Source organism: Globicephala melas, chromosome 7, assembly GCF_963455315.2.
Source record: "Globicephala melas chromosome 7, mGloMel1.2, whole genome shotgun sequence".
In the NCBI taxonomy this organism is placed as follows: Eukaryota; Metazoa; Chordata; class Mammalia; order Artiodactyla; family Delphinidae; genus Globicephala; species Globicephala melas.
The window spans coordinates 9,640,372-9,663,597 of NC_083320.1; the positions used below are offsets into that span (position 1 = coordinate 9,640,372).

The 23,226-nt window shown below is 41.9% G+C and overlaps 1 protein-coding gene across 2 annotated transcripts in view; it reads left to right on the forward strand.

The window, feature by feature from the left end:
* DNER (delta/notch like EGF repeat containing) overlaps window positions 1-23,226 on the forward strand; it is a 326,508-nt gene that overhangs the window by 132,503 nt on the left and 170,779 nt on the right. For both annotated transcript variants that reach the window (XM_030882206.2, XM_060301752.1), the window contains exon 4: window positions 2,028-2,194. In XM_030882206.2, coding sequence (XP_030738066.1) covers window positions 2,028-2,194 — 167 coding nt within the window. The remainder of the gene's footprint in view (window positions 1-2,027; window positions 2,195-23,226) is intronic.

Sequence of the window (23,226 nt, forward strand, 5' to 3'; positions counted from 1 at the left end):
AAAAACAAGCAGGTGAGAGGAGTGTTTTGTTGTGTTTTAAATTTAAGCTCCTTCAAATTACACGCGGCTGGTTGTCACTGGTGGGGATGGAGAGGAGGCAAAGGGAAGCAGTGATGACAGCCCCAGGCAGGGCGCCAGGTGCTCTGCTTTGCTGGCGAGTCACGCCGCCTGGAGCACTGGCCCCCCGCACCTGTCTGACAGCTCCCACCGCCCGTCCTCTGTTGATATTAACTGGCACTCCCCATCCTACCCCTCATGCACTGAAACGGACATTTGCTCTCTAGCCTTCAGGGACTTCAGAAGACAGGGGGACATATGGCCCCCGTCCTGGTTAACCAGTCTGCTGCATCGCTCCATTTTAAGAGGGCAGTGGGTACTGGAGACCCACTCTTCACTTACATAGGGTCATTTTTGCCCACCTTCCCTTCTAAACAACGGAGTCCCTGGAAGAGGGGCTTTGTTCCACTGCCCCTGCATGCCCTGCCCATCTTCTGATAGGAAAAGCCAGGATGGGCAGTGAACTCCGGGCACAGGGAAGAAATCCCTGTAGGGAGAAGGGTGTGGCATCTGAGGCAGCTCTGAGTTCTGCCAGTAGGGGGACCCCTGTCCTAAGTGTTCCGTTGCTCGTACCAAAGATGAAACTCCACCGTCCAGAGCTGGTTTCAGGGAAATCAGTATCATTTAGTTGCCTTTATATTTATGAATCCAGTTCTTTCTTGTCTAGGTCATATTGTTTTACTTTCATAAGCCTTCCTGAATAGTTCTGATCTATCCTTTTAAATACCTTCTTTCTTCCCTCGCCCCCCCCACAAAAATCTGAAATTCCCCAAGACTCTCTGAGGCTGCAGATCTGGACAGAAAGAGCAGAGTCTGACCCAGACTGAATAAGATGGGAGTACTGAATGATCTCTGGGTGCTGAATTCACGTGGGAGGCTTACTAGCTCCTTACACTTTCATTTATTCATGAATTTGATCATTTATCAACCCTTTATTGGGCCCCCTGCTGCAAGCCAGGAGCTCTGCCCTGGGGGGAGCAGCTCTGTGGACCACGACCCTGCTTCCCCGGCAGCACAGAGGAAGGACAGGCAGCTGCTGGTTGCCAGGAAGATGGGTGCAGAAGGTCTCAGAGGGGGGGTGCTAGTGGGCTAAGCCTCGAAGAATGACACAGCTCCCAGGTGGAGGAGGCAAAGGCTGGGACCCGGGACAGCACCTGCCCGGGGAAGAGACAGTACCTCCTTGTGGCCATTGTACCAGGTGGCAAGGATGGAACTGCAGGATCAGAGGCTGAGAGGGAACTGAGGCCGGGGTGGGTTGGTCGTCTAGGGCATCTCATTCTTTGGATTTTATCCTGGAAGCAAGAAGAAACCAGGGGAGGCCAGAAGCATGGGAGGTGACACACTTTCACTTATTTATTTTTTATTTTATTGTGGTATGCGGGCCTCCCACTGTTGTGGCCTCTCCTGTTGCGGAGCACAGGCTCCGGACTCGCAGGCCCAGCGGCCATGGCTCACGGGCACAGCCGCTTCGCGGCATGTGGGATCTTCCCGGACCGGGGCACGAACCCGTGTCCCCTGCATCGGCAGGCGGCCTCTCAACCACTGCGCCACCAGGGAGGCCCCACTTTCACTTATATAAGCAGCACTACTCAGGTGGTTTGGGGATGTATTACACATTTATAATAAATTTTAGCAGGACTCTTTATATTGTGTGGTTATGGAAGGAGTTGTCTCTAAACTCAATATGCCCTTTTATTATTGATGAAAATTGTTACCCAAAGGTGAGTTGTCTATTAGCGATTTTATGGTATATTTTTGATCAAGCGGGAGACAGACGTGTCTAACGGTGTGGGAAATGACGGCCGTGAGTCCGCATGAAGTGGGCGCCTGTTTAGAAGATCATTTCCTCCATTTCCCAATACTTTTATGGATGTATGTGCCGTCTTTATTTTTATTTTGAATTTGATGAACTGATTCTAAGATGAATTTTTCTGCAAGGGACTTTCCATTGACATCGTTCTCATTTTCAGAATTCGTCAAGATGCCACTGCCTCACTGATTTTGCTGTGGAAGGTCACGGCCACGGGATTTCAACAGTGCTCCCTCATAGATGGACGGAGCGTGACCCTCCTCCAGACTCCCGGGGGCCTCGTCCTCTTGGAGGAGATGCTTGCCTTGGGGCACAATCACTTCATCGGTGAGTTATGGAAATCTTGTATCCAAAACCGCATCTGGTTCAACCCAACCTCGGTTTGGTGTTTAGAGATAGTATATAGGGAATTTTGCCCAGATAATCTGAATTCTAGCCATCAGCATAATTTCCTCCATTTTAGATGAGGTTTTTCTAATAATCAAAATTGGCTTCTAAGATAATATTTCCAGTGTGGCTCAAAATTGAAAAATTGTGGGCTTTGAAATCCAGAGACTGTATCCCAGTTCCAGCCAAAGAGTCCTAGATGTGTGGTCTTTGGCATTTAATGCTGTGAATCTCGGCTTCATTTTTTTTTTAAATTCATTTATTTTTGTTGCGTTGGGTCTTTGTTGCTGCACACGGGCTTCCTCTAGTTGCAGTGAGCGGGGGCTACTCTTCATTGCGGTGCGCAAGTTTCTCATTGCAGTGGCTTCTCTCGTTGCAGAGCACGGGCTCTAGGCGCACGGGCTTCAGTAGTTGCGGCACGTGGGCTCAGTAGTTGTAGCTCGCGGGCTCTAGAGCGCAGGCTCAGTAGTTGTGGCACACAGGCTTAGTTGCTCTGTGGCATGTGGGATCTTCCCAGACCAGGGCTCGAACCCGTGTCCCCTGCATTGCCAGGCGGATTCTTAACCACTGTGCCACCAGGGAAGTCCTTGGCTTCATTTTTGACCCTTTAATCTTCTTTCTCCCAGAATTGTGGGCAACTTGAGGCATTGAATGTTGGTGTCTCAGAAGAAGCTTGGTTTCCACTTGATGTTGGCCTGACCCAGGGCCCTGGGCTCGGCACCTGAGCAAACAATTTATCACTTCTGAACCTCTGACTCAGAATAACTTGGGGGGATCACAACTCTCTTTGGGGTCCCTCTTGCCCACACCACCTTCCCCCATGGGTCACTTCTGAGTTTTCACATTTTCTCTAACATGGTTAAATCTGTCATTTACCTCTCTCTAAACTACCACATGTCCAATTAGCTGTTTTTAGTTTCCTCTGCCCTGGAGGAAGATGACCTTCAGAAAGTATGATTCCTCCTGACCCTTCCCCTCACCCCCCCACCCCCTCCTCCAGCTCCCCTCAAGGGCTAAGCTTGGGCAGTTTCCAGAGTACTTTCCCCTGGTTTAGCATTCTGATGGTATTCTGCCAGTTTTCTTCATTCCAGGGTTGGGACTTGTAACTCTAGCCGCTTACCATGCTGATAACTTCCTGACTTTATTCAGACTTCTTCCGTCCTGCAGCCTCAACTCAAAGATACAAGCTCAAGTTCAGACTCTATTCATTCCAGTCCAGTGCACCCAAGTGGCCCTCTGCATCCTGCTGTTAATGTCTTGTCCTGTTCAATCATATATTCTAACAGTCCTCACCTGGAGGATGAGGGCATTAGCGGGTAGAGGCAGCACCTGTCTCTCAGGGGTGTTGAAAGGGTTTAATGAAAATGGATGTGAAAATATAAATCACAAATGTTAGGGATGCTTTTGGTTGTTTTCACAATTTTTTTTCTGAGGTACACTAAATATTTTGCTAAATTAAATGGAAGCATTAAGGTGTATTCTCCAAGATATGTGTTTGATGCAAATATAATGATGACAAACTGGGAAAATGAAATGCTCAGCTCTGTATAATTTATATTGTATTTTATATTTGATCCTTCTCTGGTGATAAGGTCATTTCCCAATCTTCGGAAATCCAACAGGCGGTGGGGGGCAGGGATTTTATTGGGCAGAGAGAAGGTAAAAAGAAATCAGCTTGGGGAATGGACATGCTCGTAAAAGAGGGGACGGTATTCAACTTTGGACCAGTTTTTGGCTATTAAGATGGATACAGTACTAGATTATTAGTTAGAAATTGTGTGATGAAGTGTTGTCAACAGTCAAATCTAAATTTTACTCCCCAGTACAAGTAACTGTTATCTGCTTCCATATCTGTTGTAACAATTTATTTAAAAGGAAATAGTTTGTATATTTTGATCCATAGTTTCAATTTTATTTTATATTAATCTTTTAAGTTTTTCTTTTTAGTAGATTAGCCTGTTCTGTGACATGGAGCTAACATTTCAAGAAAATGTATGAGTTATCACTACTCTTTAAAATGTCATTAATTTTACCAAAATATATACATTCTAAATGTTACCTTACATTTTATACTACTTTGGGTTTTAACAAAACCATGATTTAGACTGATATTGGGAGTATATATATTGGGAGTATATCAGAATATCAGGGATGAAAATTAATAAGAAAGATTTTCCAGTGTTAATATTTATTTATTCTTTTGAGGTACAAGAAATTTTGTGAACTCCAGCATAATTTGTGTTCATTTTGCTAATAGAAAATTTTATGGAAAAACATGTCTTTGGTTTGAAATGTCCCTTAGAGGAATAATTTCCAAAAATAAATTTGATATGTTAATAACTAAATTAAGGAATTCTTTCTCAAAGCTTATACTTTGGGTTATGATGAAGAGACAATGATTTTGATCCTTTATTTCTCTAAACCATTATTTTCCACTTTGAAAATTTGTGATCTGATATCCTTTTAAGTTTCCTAACTAGAGCCTCCTGTTTTTTGTTTTTTTTTTTTTGCGGTACGCGGGCCTCTCACTGTTGTGGCCTCTCCCGTTGCGGAGCACAGGCTCTGGACGCGCAGGCTCAGCGGCCATGGCTCACGGGCCCAGCCGCTCTGCGGCATGTGGGATCCTCCCAGACCAGGGCACGAACCCGTGTCCCCTGCATCGGCAGGTGGACTCTCAACCACTGCGCCACCAGGGAAGCCCAAGCCTCCTGTTTTATGTGGCTTTGTAATGGAGCTCACCCTCTTTTAGTGTTATTCTTTTTAAAAATAATAGTCTTGTTTCACAAGCTCCTTTTGAGAGAATGGCTGTCTTCCTCACAATGATAAATTGGCAACACTTACTCATGGCCAGCTACTTCTTTTTACAAAATCTTTTTATCGTAAAGAAACAAGATTTATCTTTTGTAATCATTGTGGAAGCCTTATGCTTACTACATTGACATGTGTTGAACTCTCTTTTTGAGAGTTTAATTTTTTTTAAGCAGCTTCTTATAATAATTACTTTTTTTTTTTTTACAATACTGGGCTCTATAGACATGAATACATTTTTAGCTAAGAACCAAAAGACTATTTTGAAGAATACAATGGCATTCATTCAACGGATGAACAAAGTGATGCCAGTGCAGGTGGGAGAAAACTTCCGTGCTGAAGGGAGAGGAAAGTTCCAGAGTTGTGCTGCTATGTTTAGTCACTGCTGCTCCTTCCTAGAAAGAAACTTGAGGCCCTTTCAGGAACTGTCTCCTCTCTTTCCCTCACTCTCTGTAGATTCCCTTACATAACTAAGGTCCTAAGGAGTTTTAATATTTCTCTGCAACAGAGCAAAGGAATCCCTTTTGTGTCTTTGAGAGGCAAACTTGGTTGCCATTACCAGCTTTCCATAAATGTTTTAAAATTTTATTTTATATACTTTTATTTAAAATTTTATTTTATTTTAAATAAAATAAAATTTTATTTTATATACTTTTATTTAAACACTACTAGGATCCCATTTTTATTATAATAGTTATAAGCAATTCAAAAAATTTAAAAGTGCTATTTTAAAAATATAAATATCAGGGCTTCCCTGGTGGCGCAGTGGTTGAGAGTCTGCCTGCTAATGCAGGGGACACGGGTTCGAGCCCTGGTCTGGGAGGATCCCACATGCCGTGGAGCAGCTGGGCCCGTGAGCCACAACTACTGAGCCTGTGCGTCTGGAGCCTGTGCTCCGCAACAGGAGAGGCCACGATAGTGAGAGGCCCGTGCACCGCGATGAAGAGTGGCCCCCGCTTGCCACAACTGGAGATAGCCCTTGCACAGAAACGAAGAACCAACACAGCAAAAATAAATAAATTAATGAATAAACTCCTACCCCTAACATCTTCTAAAAAAAAAATATATATATATAAATACCATTATTCCCAGTCAAACTCCATCTTTCTTTTCTGAGTAACCAATATTAATAATTTTGAGTTTTGTATTACATACAAATATTTTCAAATACACAAATTTACATTATAGTAAAGCAACTATACTCCAATAAAATTTTTTTTTAAAGTTACAGATGTTCTATATCTTTAACAATAGAGCAGTGAATGATTAAAAAGTTAAGCTGTAGTACACAATGGGATACCATGCATCAATTTTAAAAGTCAGTATATTATGTTTGATGGAGGAAAAAAATCAAAAATTTAGTTTTAAATTTAAAAAATAAGTTGAAGAATATAATACTATGTCATATAAATGTTCCTTTTTAAAATTTATTGCTGAGAGCCTCACATTAATATTCTGCACATTCCAGGTGATGAGAATGTATTTATCTTTGGCCTTTTCCATTGCTAGTCCATTTAATTTTTTCCAGTTTTCCTTCATTACCATGGCCTTATGAATATTTATCCTCTTTCACGGGAAGAAAGAGGTCATGTAACATTGTACACAACATGTGGCTCTTCCCTCTGGACCTCAGTGTACCAGCCCCTTTCCTCCTGTGCTGTCACCCAACTTCAACTCTTCCGCCCTTTTCTTAATTATCTCTTCTGTTTTCCCTAAATATGTCTCTTCCAAATACTTTTTTGCTTTATGCAGTGTTTTCGGGGCAAAGAACTAAATCGACCTTTGTTTAGCATCTTCTGCTCCACTGGAGGTACCCAAGGTGCTCATTAGCTCTGTGAGGATCCGTTCACCCAGTGCTCTCGATTCCCAAGTAGGAGGTTCATTGTTCCAGTTGCATTTTCATGAAATGCAGCTGAGGCTTCCCTGTCTGAAGTGGGTCATTTTTTGCTTTTGTTTTACTTGTGGTTGCTTGGAGACACTGCCATGATGGACCATCTCAGGGGTGGGGTCCAAACCGGCCCTCTGGTGTGTTGCCTCTGTGTTGGAAAGCTGCTGGAGGTCTCCGTTTCCTTAGGGTAAAAGCTGCATTTGGACTCCTCCTCTAGGCTTTTATTTCTTCTCGTCCCTTGCCCTTAGGCATATTTCCCCTCAATTCTACACGGTGGACCTCTGCTCCAGCCACCTGCTACTTGTCCCATCCCCACCTGTACCTTCCCTGTCCTCCCATGCTCTCCATGCCTCAGACGGCCAAATCTCTATCTCTCAAGACCTCATTTATTTATTTTTTTAATTTAATTTTTATTTTATATTGAGGTCTAGTTGATTTACAATGTTATGTTAGTTTCAGGTGTACAGCAAAGCAATTCAGTTATACATACATATACATCTATTCTTTTTCAGATTCTTTTCCCATATAGGTCATTACAGAATATTGAGTGGAGTTCCTTGTGCTATACAGTAGGTCCTTGTTGATTATTTATTTTATATATAGTAGTGTGTATATGTTAATCCCAAACTCCTAATTTATCCCTCCTCCCCACCACCCCCAGCTTTCCCCTTCGGTAACCATAAATTTGTTTTTGAAGACTGTGAATCTGTTTCTGTTTTGTAAATAAGTTCATTTGTATCATCTTTTTAGATTCCACGTATAAATGATATCATATGATATTTTTCTTTCTCCGTCTGACTTACTTCACTTAGTATGATAATCTCTAGGTCCAACCATGTTGCTGCAATGGCATTACTTCATTCTTTTTTATGACTGAGTAGTATTCCATTGTTGATATGTACCACATCTTCTTTATCCATTCCTCTGCTTCAAGACCTCATTTAAACTCTCCTCACTTGGAGTAGTATAGGATGAAAACAGCCAGCAAAAGATTCTGCTGTACAAGGATTCCCAAATCTCCTTAAATTCTTACAACTTCCTACAAACACACAGACGATCCGGGAATATCCGCATAGTTAACTCTCCTTCTGATCAGAAAACCCAGCAGGGCACGTGTACTTTACTGATACTTCTTGTTGATCGCTTGCTCAGAGGAATGCTGCTGCCCCCTCCCCTACTTTTCACTTCTGTGGTCTGTGTTTGTCCTCAATCTGGTATTTTGCCTCTTTCCTCTTCCTTGAATTTATTTTCCTTTCCATCCAGCTCATCCTCTCTCCAGTCTTTTCTTTCTGGTAGTCGAGCTGCTTATATTTGTCTTTTTTTGCTTTCCTCATTCCCTTCTCCTGCTCATAAGCCATTACTTTTTCGATCACTTTTACCACATTTGTACCATTCTTTCTTACAGTTTTTAGTACATTTTTATGGCTAATTTATATTGTAAAAAGAAGTACATTGTATGTTAAATATAGACCAATGGTATATCGTTTATGATCTACTAAAAAGCTGCTCTTGTAACTTTAGATCCACGTTTACTTCACAGAGGAATGAACAGTGGTGGCCTTGGAGCTGGGATCACATCTTCAAGATTATAGCTAGTAGATTAGCCACAGAGCTCTGGAAATCAGTGACTTCCAGGTCTTTGTAACTGCCATCTTAACTGGATTAGAAATGTTCCCAGTCTGCCCATGACCCTTTTGTGACACCTGTAGAGTGCTTCAAATTTCCTTGATTCTAAATATCCAATTGAAAAAGATTCTTGTCTTGCAAAATTATTTGTAAAGCAGTGCATTCTGTTGATTTTCTTCTCTTGAGAAATAAGGAGAAATTACCCAGTACTTGAGCAAGTACAATGAGGGTTAAGACTTTGATTGAGGTAATAAGATGGCTCTGGTGCAATGGACTTTCACAGCCCCAGTGGTTTAAATCTTTAGGGACTTACCTGTTACATTTGTTTTCACTGGCATCATGATGCTTCCTTGGAGACATAGTCTTTTGTAGTCTGTTTATAATGGCATGTTTAAAAAAATAGAATTTTCAATACACAACCAACAGATGCTGTTATTCTTAGGCAGAAGTTCCTCATTTGGGCTCAGTTGGCTCCTGGTTTTGCAATAGTTTTGGAGGTCAAAGGTCACTTCACGGATCCCATGAATCTCCTGAAAATGTGCTGTAGACTTTTATGTGTTTGTGCATCTTTCTTTGGAGAAAGCCCAAACTCCAGTGGATTCTCAGAGACATCTGTGTCTCTAAAAATTTTAGAACCAACTCTTTAAGCTGTGTGTGATCATGTGACAATGTGTACATTTTCAACATTCTCTGCTCATTCAGTGACATTTCTTTTGACTGATTTACCTGCCTCCCAAATCTCCAAATCAGGGAACGTAAGCTAGTTGTATTTATTTACATTTTTAGGCAGCAGGGCTGTGGGAAATACTCAGTTCCTTATTATTTTAGAAAATCTGCATTGCATGCCTTGTTTCTCAGGCACTGTGCTCACCTGGAAATGCCAAGGTGATTTAGGTGTGGTCCCTGAGTGCAGGGGCAACAAAGGTGGAGACAAGTGGTGTGTCAAAGAGGAAGGAGCAGGTAACTTTGCTGGGGGTGGAGCAGGTGTGGGTGGGGCGGGGGGAATGACAGGGCAGGCAAAGGATTCTTCTTGGCTGTACAAAGGGCAATGCATGACAATATGATGGCCCAAGAGTGTGTGTCATTAAGAGAGTTTAATAATAGTGCTAAAAATCGTCTAATGGCCATCACAACTGGAAATAGACTTTGATTTCAACAGGCACATAACAGAACCTTGGAAAATCCCACCCACTCCTCCAGCTGCCTCTTATCTTAAAAATACCTTTGAAGTTAAGTGCGCAAGGTGTGAGTTTTATTTCCTGGGTTCTCTGTTTATCCTCAACAGGTAAAGGAAGTCTAGACTTTGATGTGATTTTTCAGGTAGTCTTTCAGAATCTTTTAATAAAGCTCTCGTTTCTTACTGTTGACCTCTCTCTGTCCCATCCCTTCTGGGTAAACTATTCCTGTGAACCTTGTCCTTTAAAATGTAAGTTTCAAAAGTAGTTTAGCTGGAGTTGGAGTGTCTCATACTGTAAACTTGATGAAAAGAGGGATTTGGGCAAAAGTGCTCCCAAAAGCCAGGGGACACCATGAGGACCTCCCTAGTTGGGGTAAGGGTGGTAGGCAGTATTCAAAGCGGAAAATGTTCCAATAGAAAAGTAGGGACAGGAGATTTTTTTTTTTCTTGCGATGCGTGGGCCTCTCACTGCTGTGGCCTCTCCCGCTGCGGAGCACAGGCTCCGGACGCGCAGGCTCAGCGGCCATGGCTCACGGGCCCAGCCGCTCCGCGGCATGTGGGATCCTCCCGGACCGGGGCACGAACCCGCGTCCCCTGCATCGGCAGGCGGACTCCCAACCACTGCGCCACCAGGGAAGCCCCAGGAGATTTTTTTCAACACCATAGTCTGGCTGGAGAGCTCCCTGAAGCCATGCATAATGACCAATATTAATTTTTTTGCCTGTGCCTATTTCTTAGCGATTTAGGCATCAGCTCTCTGGATGGGTCTTACTTTATCTTGGCCATTTTTTGATGAATTCTTGTGTTTCTTGCTCAGGAGTTAAAAGGAATCAGGAGGTAAATAGGCCAGACACTGCCCCTCCCCACCTGCTGTGCTTCTCCACCTCCAAGCTCCCTGTGGCCAGTCCCTGGCCATGAGGGTCATGTGGAGCCCCCAGGACCTGACTGCCTGTGGAAGACTCAGGGTGGTAGGAAAGGGGGTGGGAAGAGGGCCAGGTGTAGACCAGGACATGTCAGAAGAAAGAATTCCCATGTGGAGTAAAAGCTGCTTATATAAGTATAAGTTTTCCTCTTACTTGTTGGAAAAGGCCACTGGGAGATGCAGAGCCAGACTGATAATTCAACTCTTGCAACTGTGAAGACTTTATGGCCTACCTAGCTCTCTTGCATGCACTCAAGTTATATTTTTCCTGGCTCTGATGTCCATTTTAATTTGTATTTCACTATTTAATGGTATTCATTTTCTGTAAGTCCCTCAGACCTTCTAGAATGAATTAGGATACAAGGAAATAAGGTATTAATTGGGGCACTTAAAATTTCTGAATACTCTTTACTAGACCTTGATGATATCTTCATTGAGTATGGTATTTTTTAGACCCATTAGTATAGGGATGGGTATTTGCATCATAGCTCTGAACCAGTAAAGCAGGGTTGATTCTCTGACATGTCTTAACTCATCTTTCTTGTACACAGGTTGTTGCCCGACTATTTTCTGAAATCACCCCTTTCATTCTCGTAGTGTCTGAACCTGCCTTCTCTAGACCTGCTTAGTTACATGAAGCCTTCAGTCTCCAGGTCATTCTCCAACAAACGTGCAGTATTTTATGAACTCTTATTGGTGGAGGTGGATGGAGTATACATCTTACCATCCAAATCTGGGGCTCTGAGGTCCCTGGCCCCTTGGCTGTACATTGAGCTGGAATCTTCCTCTCTAAGCCCAGAAGTATTGAACCTCCTCCAGCTTTCAGCTGTGAAATCTAATTTCCTGCAGGCGTAAGGCCGCACTGTCTCTAGTTCCCCTTCAGGGCTATCACGCTGTCCGGCTTCTCTGCCCACGGTAGGCCCTCGTCTCTGTGGTCTGGACCCTGTCTTCCTTAAACTGCAGCAGTTCTGCCTGGACCACCCCCAGCTCTTGCACATTGATGCCAGCCCAGAGTAGAGCTGTCTTTTCCCCCTTCTGAATCGTGTGGTTTGGCTTGCTGGTCACTCTTTCCAGATGTTCATCTAACCCCAATCCTGCAAGTTTCCCACTTATTTCTCTCTCTATGTAGCTGGCATCATTTTTTTCCTAGCCCTGTCTCCTTTCCCTTCTTCCAACTCCTTTATAAAATCCTCACTTTTCCAGCCACTTAAGTCTCACCAACTCCTTTGATAATCACGTTTGCAGCCAGCATCATACAACTCAGCATCTGAATATTCCTTTCCTCTTTGATCTTTTTGTATGTTGATTTTATATCTTTAATTAGACTGTAAACTTCTAGAGAGAAGGAACCATGTCATAGTTCCTTGCACTGTGATGGTCACATGATCACCTGAGTGATTACATTTTGTTCATATGTAACAGTTATTCTGCTCAGTAAATGGCATGTGAAGAAAAATTCCAGTTGCAAATGTTAACCTGAAGAATTCTTTGTAAGTTTTCACAACCCATCTCCGTGACCCTTAAACTTTACCCCCCTTTATTACATTAAAAGTAGAGGATCAAATGAAGAAAAAAGGGAAAGAAAGAAACTTTTCATCGTTCTTTTGGGAAAGCTACATTTTGCACTTTGTCCTTTAAGATCTCTTGCTCTGGAGGCCAGGGTAAAATAGTCAAAGGAAGTTTGGAAAGGATGCCAGCTACAGAATCATTAACATACAGCTTTTGCTTAATGCTTAAGATTAGCAAAGAAAATGCAAATATTTCACCTTTTATTGGTCATCTTAAAGCCACAGTTGAATATGGTCTATTGAACTCCCTGAAACAGGGGGAAAAAAAAATTGGCAATGTTCAAATAAAGGCAATAGTTGGAAGAGAACAGAAGCAGAAGTATAAGGCTGTCCTGAACAGCATAATTTAGATGAAATTGTTATAGCTCACATTTGTCTAGTTGGGAGTTTTATGTTAAATTTAAGTTTTACTTAAATTGAATCCACATTTCAATATTATTAGCAATCAAGATTATTCTTTTTGATCTTTTTTTTTTTTTTTTTTTTGCGGTATGTGGGCCTCTCACTGTCGCGGCCTCTCCGTTGCGGAGCACAGGCTCCGGACGCGCAGGCCCAGCGGCCACGGCTCACGGGCCCAGCCGCTCCGCGGCATGTGGGATCCTCCCGGACCGGGGCACGAACCCGCGTCCCCTGCATCGGCAGGCGGACTCTCAACCACTGCGCCACCAGGGAGACCCATGATCTTTTTATTATTGGTAATGAATATTAGGAGTTTTGGTTGTTAGTTGGCCTTGAACTTCAGTGCTCTGCTATCTTCCTAAATATTGTCATGGTCAGCATTATTTATTGGCACCTCTTGATTGTGGTGATAAACCAGGCATTATTTTTAAAAAAATCTATTAGAAACACACATGGTCCTTAGAGTTGACAGTCTAATATTCACTGGGCCCTGTTGAGCGTTGGTTGGTCAAGCTGTGGTGGAATTGGGGCAGGTGAGTGAAGATAAATGAGACATTTCTCCTGCCCTTCAAGACAGCCCCTGGAATCAGGCTTCGTAGAAAGGCAGATTGCTGGCCTACAGAACATAGGTTGGTGGTTTTGCCAGAGGCAGTGGATGGGGTGTGGGGTGGGTGAAATGGGTGAAGGGGGTCAAAAGGGACAAACCTGCAATTAGAAGTTAAGTAAGCCCTGGCGATGTAAAGCACAGCATGGTGACTATAGTTAACAATACCGTATCGCATGTTTGAAAGTTGCTAAGAGGGTAGATCTTAAAATTTCTCATTTTAAGAAAAAAAATGTGTAACTCTGTATGGTGATGGATATTAACTAGACTTATTGTGGTGATCATTCTGCAGTATATACAAATACCAGATCACTTTGTTGTACCCCTGAAACTGACATAATGTTATATGTCAATTATATTTCAATAAGAAATAGATAAATAAGGAGAGCAAAGAGGCTGCAGGTAATTCTCCTAAAATGTGGGCCTAATGCATTAAGTGGTTTTCAGAAGCAAACTCAAGGTATGTCTTTATAACCATAAACTCTCCCTCTCTCCCCCTTCCCATTCTGCCTTCCCATTCTTTTTCTCTCCTTCTCTCAGCCCTTTATTTAAAAATAAGGATAGTGCTTTTTACTTATAGATTAATTTGGAAACATTAAATAATAAATAAAATTATTTTTATATTTTTAAGAACTTCTTGTTAACTAGTACCTTTTTACTTAATCGATAACGTGAATTTTAACCCAAATCTTATCCACAGAATTTGATTAAAATATTAAAAAAATTTTTTTCCCCACTTCTTTTAACTTAAAGACAAACCTTCTCAGGGCTTTGCCAGTTTAAAAGTTTTTCTGAGTTTCTGTCAGTGCATATTTCAAATGAGAAAGTAAATTCTTTCATTGCCTTTTTTACAGTCCACTTTCTGCTTCTCCGTAAGATCTCTTCTGTTTCTTCTTTCCAAGGGGGAGGGGAGGGAGAAAGGGAGGGAACGTGAAGAAGAGAGGTGGGAGAAGAATGGGAGTGGGGGGAGAGAGAGAGAGATTGATTATCAAGGCTGAATATATAAACATAAGGGAGTATGGTTTTTTCTCGCCAGAATGTAATTTTCCAATTTACTCTCCTTTGGAAAATAAAAGAAGGCTCTAGTGTCTATTTCTTATCATAAAAGTAATGCATACAAGAATAAGAAAAACTGAAATGTACTTTCTGTAATTCCCCATCCGCCACTGACAACCAGTGTTTACATTTTGTGGTATTTCCTTCCAGATACTTTCTTTATATGACAGTGTGTGCATGTACATACATGCTTTTTTTTTGGAAACAGAACACATTCATGTGCTGTCTGGTTACTTGCTTTTTTTCACTTAATGCATCATTGACATTCTTTTGTGTTAATCGATATAAACTTAGTATTCTTCTTAATGACCGTATAGAGTTCCACTGAATCAATGCACTATGATTTAATCAATATGCTATTGTTAAGCAATTATCTCCTTCGTTTCCTCCTTTCTTTTGCCTCTTTAGACAGAATTTCAAACATCATGATAACCTCATCTTCGTATCTTTTCTGGTGATCTATTTGGGTTACATTCCCAGGTATGGAATTTACTGGATCAATGCACATTTTAATGACAAATTAAAATATATTATCAATTCGTCCTTCTTCCAATTTTCACTCAGGATAGCCAGTTTATCTTTGGAATTGTGCCTTGTCCCCCTTCCATCAATTTTGACCAGATGCTTTTAACTAGATCCAGCTGGAAATTTACATATACCTCTTAGCAGCATCCTTAACAGTCTGAAACATTTAGGGATCTCCTCGAGGAGAAAAGTGGTCATTATCAGTTTCCAGAAAAAGGACAGTACAAATCTCTTTAAGCGGAAGATATTCAAAGTGGTTTCATTACAATATTGCATTTACGCCTCAAAGTATGGTAAATGTAATGGTTTCATTATAGCATTGAGTTTGCACATCAGAGTAAAAGTAAAATGGGGACAGGAGGATGGGGAATGAACACGGGGTTGCTGCTCTCACGGTCCCTACCACATCGTCCGGTTCTAGTGATGTTTCTCCCATTTAATGCTAAGCAAAAAACATCTACTAATATATTCCACAAGACTACAACCCCTGATTCCATTTCCACCTCCTTCTCTTAAATTATTTTGCTTTCCCACTTCAATATCCTGGAGATAGATGGTTAAGTTCCTTTTATCATGGACTTCTTATGAGGTCAGAATTCTTCCATGAGAATGGGGCAGAGGGTTTTCCAGAAAAGACATACATTTGGAAAAACTACCAGGGATGCTTTAGAGATGATCATTTGATTTTGACACAAAATCATGGTAGTTGTAATTGTTTTTCACAAAGGTTTTGGTATCAAACTGAGAGTAGCAAGTAAATGGACTGAAATAGGGCATGTCAGCTGGAGAAGGTTATCTAGTTGGTGAGGAATATAAATAATTAGGATTGAATTTCAAAAAGACGCTCTTGCTTTCTCCTCTTTTCTCCTCTTTAGTGCTGTCTGTTAACATTTGGGTATTGAATGCCATGATATTTTTGGTATTCACACGCATCCTTAACAAGTACAATGCTCTCTTGGCTGTCCTGTTTTAATGCTGTAATCGTAAGTTTGACCTACAAAAGTTACGTTTGCTTGGTAGGCAAATGGAAAATCTCCTTAAATAAATACACTGACGAATACTGTTTGGCTACGTCACTAATAACAGATGACAGCCTCTGGAACATGACCATGTGAAAAAACAGGATCTGCACCATCTGTGCATTTATCCACAGCCCTGTTTATCATCAACAACTATTTGTTGATTAATTACCATGTGTAGGACACAGTGTTCGGGACAGTGAATACGAGACGTAGAAGATCCCAACTCCTGACTTGGAGGGGTTTTAGCCTCCAGGCAAGCAGGACATACTCCATACTCATTATGTAACCCAGATACATTTTGTCATCCTGTGGCTCAGTCTTGTTCATAGAGTTACATTCGAATAAACAAAATCCAGTAGCCAAAAAATGAATTAAAAACACTTTAGATCTGCATTCATCTTTTTGAGGCAATGTGAATAGGAGTGGGGAAAATGCATTTCTGTTGTGCAGCAAAAACCTTATCAATCTTATCTCCTCCTCACTGCTCTCTTAATAGTCTCTGTGTTTGCCACTTGCTTTGGGAAATTCTCTCTCCCACTCTCAACGTCTGCTCCCCAGAATCTCAGCCCAACACCCAGCCTTTGAGGCTTTTCCTCCTTTCTCTTCCTGTTATTGCATCTCTTTATTTTGTGTATCAGTGTAGCTTCTCTGCTTGTTTGTTTTTACTTCTTTTCTCTGTCTTGCCCATTACCTAGGTTCTCACTACAAAGAACTTGCCTGGGAACTGACCCAAGAAGTAAGAGTCCTTCCCCATGAGAAACGGAAGTAAGAGAAAGATTGTCAATATCCATGTACTAAGTCATTGTTTCTCCTGCTAGATATTAATGATTTTGAGATGATGTTCCACATAAAGTGACAAATGAGGAGATAAAGGAGTGTATATTAAATTTATCAGGTGAATTATACAGTCAATGTAAGGGCTACATGAATGCAGAATGGCAGAGTCATCACTAAGGGGAGAGTTCAGCTTTAGACTTGAGGTATATCTTGAGCTTGGCCTTGAACTCCGGAGTCAGTTTGAGAGGGAAAGACATTCGGGATAAGAAAAGTGGTGTGAACAGTGATGTGCAAGGGAGGATGCATGTGTTTCAAAATAACAGATCAATTTGGCTGGAGCAGCAGATTTCAATAAATAAAGCATGGAAAATTAGGAAACGGAGAGGATGCATAAGCTAGACAGTGAAGGAGGTTGCATACTGTGCTAAGGGGTTTGTATTTAGCTTGTAGGCAGTGGTGAACAAGTTTTTCAGCAGGAGAAGTGCAGGTTGTGACAGTGGTGGTGGGATAATATGGTGAAAACTGTGGAGTAACTTTTGGTGGTGAAGATGAAGGGTCAAAATCAGCTGTCCTGGAGATTTAATCAGACAGACCTCCTGCAAGGGAATAACGGCCCTCGGAAACATTTGGTTTGGGCTTGTTTTAGTTTTTGTGCACGTGATCTTATTTTATAGACTATGTTGTTGAGGGACTTCCCTGGTGGTCCAGTGAGTAAGACTCCGTGTTCCCAATGCAGGGAGCCCGGGTTCAATCCCTGGTCGGGGAGCTAGATCCCGCATGAATGCCTCAACTAAGAAGCCTGCATGTCGCAACAAGACCCAGTGCAGCCAAAGTAAATAAATAAATAAATATTAAAAAAAAAAAGAATACATTGTTGAGCTATGTAGATGCACAGACCCCTACGTCCATCCATCATACATATGTACACACAGAGGTGCACATAGGTACGTATAAGACACACGTTGCATGTGCACACACACGTATGCTCGTTTGTGTATATACACATACACAGATGCACACTTGTACATAGATTCACCCATACAGAGATGCAAAGATGTGTATATGCACATATGTGTTTAAAGGACTTGATAGGTGGATAACTATAAAAAGGTACACAGCTTGCAGCAGGTAGGAGGGAGCATGTGGGGGACCCATAAGACGGAGCAATTAGTTTGGAAAGAAACAGAGTTTTCAGAATTGGAAATAACGCTAGTATTTACATGGAGAATATAGTACATAACATTCATGAATGCAAAACAATCAGCAAATTAATGAGTTAATTTTGTATTAAGTTCTTATTTTAAGAAGCATTTCCTTTAGAATATGAAAGTGTGATTGGCTTCTGCAAACAAGCCTGATTCCAAAAGCTTGCATTTCACACTGGGGGGCTGAGTCTCCTCCTGTGGTGGCAGGCAGCCCCTCAACCAGGGCGGGCCTACACTCAGCATTAGAAATGGCAGCTCGAGAAGACGGAGGCCCACGTGATCTGTCCAATCATTCTTTCTTTGTTTCGGATGGGAACAGATGCACAAAGGTCCGTTTTGTTTTGCTTTGTATTGGATCTCTGCCTTACATACTGCGATGCCTGTTAGATTTTCCAGTAGTGAAGGCAGCCTGTCCAAACACAGTTAGATTGGGATTTCGAACAGTAAAGGTTCTAAGGGAGACGGAGAGAATTTTTAATTTGCTACATTGACAGCTACAGAAAGAATCGATGATCGGATAGTATTCCCAGGACTTTCTTAAAGACTGAAGCGTAAATAAAATCTGTTCTGGGACAGATTTAGGAAACCCTTTTCAACCCACTGAGCTGACGGTAACATTGAACTAAAGAATTTAATTTGGGAAGAGAGTTGATTGGGAACCGGGACAATCTGTAATTCATTCTTTCTTGGTAAAGCCCCCGAAGCAGGGTGATTGGTGGTATTGTTTGTAGTCTGGGGTAGGGCATGGTTTAGCATGAGGCTTGCCTCCTAAACTGGTTTGGGGCTCTGTGTTCATGCAGCTACTAGCTGAGATTAAAGCCACTCAGCTCCTGTTGAGTGCTGTTATCGATCACTGCATCCACGGAGGCTGTGAGCCATAGAGCAGGAGATCAGGGAAGTTGGTCTCCGTCGCTACCAGCTTTCTTTTCTTTGTTCCTCTTCACTCCTTTGTCCCTCTTGTATCCAGTATTAGCTGGCAGCACACTCAGCTTGCTTGTCCTCCTTTCCCCCCTTTCTTTCCTCCCCAGAATATTTATTGAGTACCTACTGAGTTAGCTACCTGCTTGGCACTGGCAATAGAGCAATGAACAAAACAAACAAAAATCTCGGCCCTTGTGAATTTTATGTGTTAATGGGGTGACAGGTGATAAGGAAATAATTCTACAAATAAATAGGAAATGACAACTGTGATAGCACACGTGCTGTGAGTGTAGTAGATAATAAAAATCGGACCTAACCTTGGGGCAGTGGGGATCGCTACCTTGAAGGAAAATGACTTGGCTGAGCTATTAATGAGGCAGTGAGAAAACCTTTCCCGGCAGAAAGCTGGAACTGCATGTGCGAAGGCCCTGTGGCTGGAGAGAATGCATAGCCTCAGAGGAACTGCAGTAAGGCCACAAAGCTGGAGCTCGGAGAGCAAGGGGGAGAGAGGGGGAGATGTGGTGGAGACGGAGGCTGGGTCAAGTGTCCTCACATGCTGGGCTCTGGAGACGGCGTGAAGATCCTAGTGGCCGTGAGGAGCTGTTGAAGGGAAGGAGCTGATAAACACATTCATCTCGTGTAAGGTCCCTACTGAAATACGTGCATTTTAACTTGGCAGAGAAGAATTCATTCTTGAGACAGCAGCTTCCATACCTGGCAGTCAGACATCTGGGGGAGTGGGGAAACCCACAGGCATCTGTGGCCACATCCCCAGAGATTCTGCTTCACTGGGTCAGGGTGGAGCAGAAATAACAGTTTATTAAATAAACTCTGTGGGTAATTCTGATTCCAGGGGTTTGTGAGCCAGATAGGAGAGGGCCCTAGTCGTGGAGACCTTCTTGGAGCTCCTGAAAATGAAGCAGGTAGGGAAGGCTGCCTCTGAGCATCTTGAGGACAGACCGTGTGACTCTTCTTGTGATGAAAATGCTAATAGGAGCTAGAAATAGCCCAGCCAAACAGGCTGAATTGGAGTCAACCTCTCCATACCTCCCAATTTTTTTTTTTCCGTCAAATCATGGCACACGTTGGGGCATTATTGAAATACACTGGCTCATTCTATTTTTAGTGCAATAAATACCCTCACAGAAACATAAAGTTGTTGTGCATAATTCAAGAAGCAGATGCATCTCAAGTTAGAAATCTCACCAAACGCTTGTAAATTCAGGTCACATCTTCCATATGACCTTGAAGTTACCAGGTAGTCTTGTCGGTGGCCACTTAAATGTGGGGTTTTGAATCAAAGCGGAGCAAAGAGATGTAATAGAACAAAGGTAATCACAAGATCGTGTTCACAGCCCCCAAGAAGGTAAACATGTCAATCAACAGCTTTTCACGGGCGCTCCTCTGAAGACCCGATGCCCTGGCTTCCTAATGTTATAAAGTCATCTGCAGCCCCGATTAGCTGTGCGTTTATAATCTCCCATTACCCTCACATCAGCACAGAGAAGTGATTAATTATTTTGGCATTCCTGATAATGTCATTAATCAGGATTCATTCATTGGGTATTAATGACTGGACGGGATGGACGTTCATTGTATATGAATTCTGCAGGAATTTAGCAATTGATTTACTCGTAGTTGATGAGTTGAAAGTGTACTAATGGAAGATTAAGTCATGTAATTCTAACCGATTATGAAAGGGTGATCAGATAGACATTGAAAAAGAGATTAAATAAATGAGGAATTTCAGTTGTATATTCTGTGTGAGCCAACAAAATTTCAAAGGAAAACACAAATTAGTTTTCATGTTCTACCAATGGGTATTCAGGAACTGGCATTAAAAAAAATGTGTCCAATTAGGAAGTGGTTTTCATATGCAATGAGAAGTTTTTTTTCTAAAAGGAGATTACTTAATGCCCAAAATAGGCACATAGAGAGATTTGACAGGCTTAGGTGAAAATTTTGCTTCAAAAGAGGATTTTATAATTTGAATATTTTATAACATTATGCCATTGTATTGGCCAGTGTCTCTTGTGTTATTGCTGGTTATACTTTTTTTTTAAAAAAAAGTCTTTTAATCCTATAAATTGTAGCCATACCTCATTTATTCACCCATATATATGTGTGTGTATATATAAAAATATATATATATATATTACAACTTTAAGTAAAGCCTAGAGCTTAGCTTTTTAAAATAGAACCTAGGCATGAATTATTCAAAATGTGACAGATAACCTCAGTCACATTATTATGAAGGTACTTTTATTTGGACATTATCTTAAAATCCTAGGTATAATTTTTAAAAGTAGCAATAATTAAATAAAAATTTATTTCAAAGTTCCGACTCTCTAAGTGACCTTCTTGCTTACATCTTGGCTCTGCTGTTTTCTCAGGGGACATACTTTCCCAGAGCCTTTTTTTCAGACCTACACAAGTCTAAGTTTCATTCAGGACCCAACTTCAAATAGATGTTGTTTGTTGGTATTGCCGTGGATGACAGTGATGATGGTGGTAATAATGATGTTGTTGGTGGTGATGGTGATGATAGTGATGATGGTGTTGATGATGATAGTGACCTTGTTGGTGGTGATGGCGATGACGGAGGTGATGATAACGATGATGATGGTGATAATGGCAGTGATGATGGTGATGTTGATTGCTAGGGACTGAATGTTTGTGTCCCTCTTCTCCCATGTTGAAACCCTCACCCCCAGTAAGTGGTATTTGGAAGTGGTGCCTTTGGGAGGTGATTAGAGTTAGATTGAGGCATGATGATGGAGCCCTCATTGTAAGATTAGTGCCTTGATAAGGAGATGAAGGGACCAGCACTTTCTCTCCACCACGTGAGGGTACAGAGAAAAGGCAGCTATCTGTAAACCAGGAAGAGGTGTCTTCCCCAAGAACCTGACCATGCGGGCACCCTGATCTCAGACTTGTAGCCTCCAGAACTGTAAGAAATAAATATTTATTGTTTAAGTCACCCAGCTTATGGTATTCTGCTATAGCAGCCCAAGCTAACTGACACAATGGTGGGGATGATGATAATTATAATGATTTATAGAGTCCTTATCATAGGCTTCACTGTATTAAAACCTTTGCCCATGTTAAGATCTTTAATCGTAACAACCACGGTAAAAAATAGGTAGTGTTATTATCTCTATTTCAGGGAGAAGGAATCCAAGGCATGAAGGATGTAAATATCTCTCCCAAAGTCACAGAGCTGGTAAGAACTCAGACCACCTGGTGGTAGAGCCTGGTATAATCTCCCATTACCCTCACGTCAGCGCGTGGTTGCTCGTTTTAGTATATACTGTAAAGCCGCTACTCAGGACGCATTCACTTGGAATTAATGGATAGATATGGTGGACGATTACCCACGTCTGTAATGTGAAACATATACTATATACAGAGTACATAAAATGTTAAAGTCCAATTCTAGAATATCTCATCTGTTAATATATATATTTATAATATCCCTGTGTGATTAAAGGAATAATATTAAGTATTTTCCTAAACTGGTGCTCAGTTCCCGCCTACTCTTCCTGTGTCTGATATAAGCTGAGCCACTTTGACGGCCAACCCTGCCTCGTAAATATTAAGGAAGAGGAGGGAGGGGGGAAGTGATGGAGTTAGTATGTTGTCAGTTTGGAACACTAAGTCGTAGCTAACTGGTGATTCCTGCTGAGTCAAGTGGTAGGGGTGGGGGGATGCAGCACAGGGGAAGGAGTTTGATGTGGTTCCTTTGCAGGCCTGTGTTGGTCAAGGTGCAGTCTAAGCTGTTGTAATGGAGAGACCGCGCGAATACAGTGGCTTAAACGAGTTACATGTTAATTTCTCGGTCATGTTGTTACAGAAAGTGGGGTCAGGTTGCTTGCCGCTCTAAAGCCAATAGAAAGGCAAGGTTGGTGGAAAGGAAAGTTTACATTATTTTGGTGGCCGGCCACAGCAGGGGTGGTGGGTAGTGGTGGTGGACTCCCCACTGACAGTCAGGGGCAAGAGCTTTTAAAGGGGAGTTTCAGGGGTGTATAGGCAGAGGGAGGGAGGGGGCTACATGTAGAAACCGCACAGCCAGCTCTGACCGTCATCTTGAAATTGGTCATGCGGTGGTCTGATCGGCGTCATCTTGATTGTTTTAAGGACAGTTCATCTTCAGTTCTGGAGTTGGTTTGTTCCCATTTCTTTGAAGCCAGTTCTTGGAATTGTGGCAACTTATGTCGTGGCTATATCCTGATCATCACATAGTTAACTTCTTCCACCTGGTGGGGCTTTCAGTATCTATAAGACAGCTCAGAGGGTACGGCTCAGAATATTATCTATAGCCCTTGAAGAGGAACTTAAGGTCCTTGACTTTGTTTAATGACTAAACTATTGTTATTTGGTCTTGTTTGACGGTTTTCCTTTGCTTATGCATTTTCTCACTTCTCTGAATAAACTTGTTTTTTGGCTAAAGTTTTTCTACAGACAAAATGCAGGT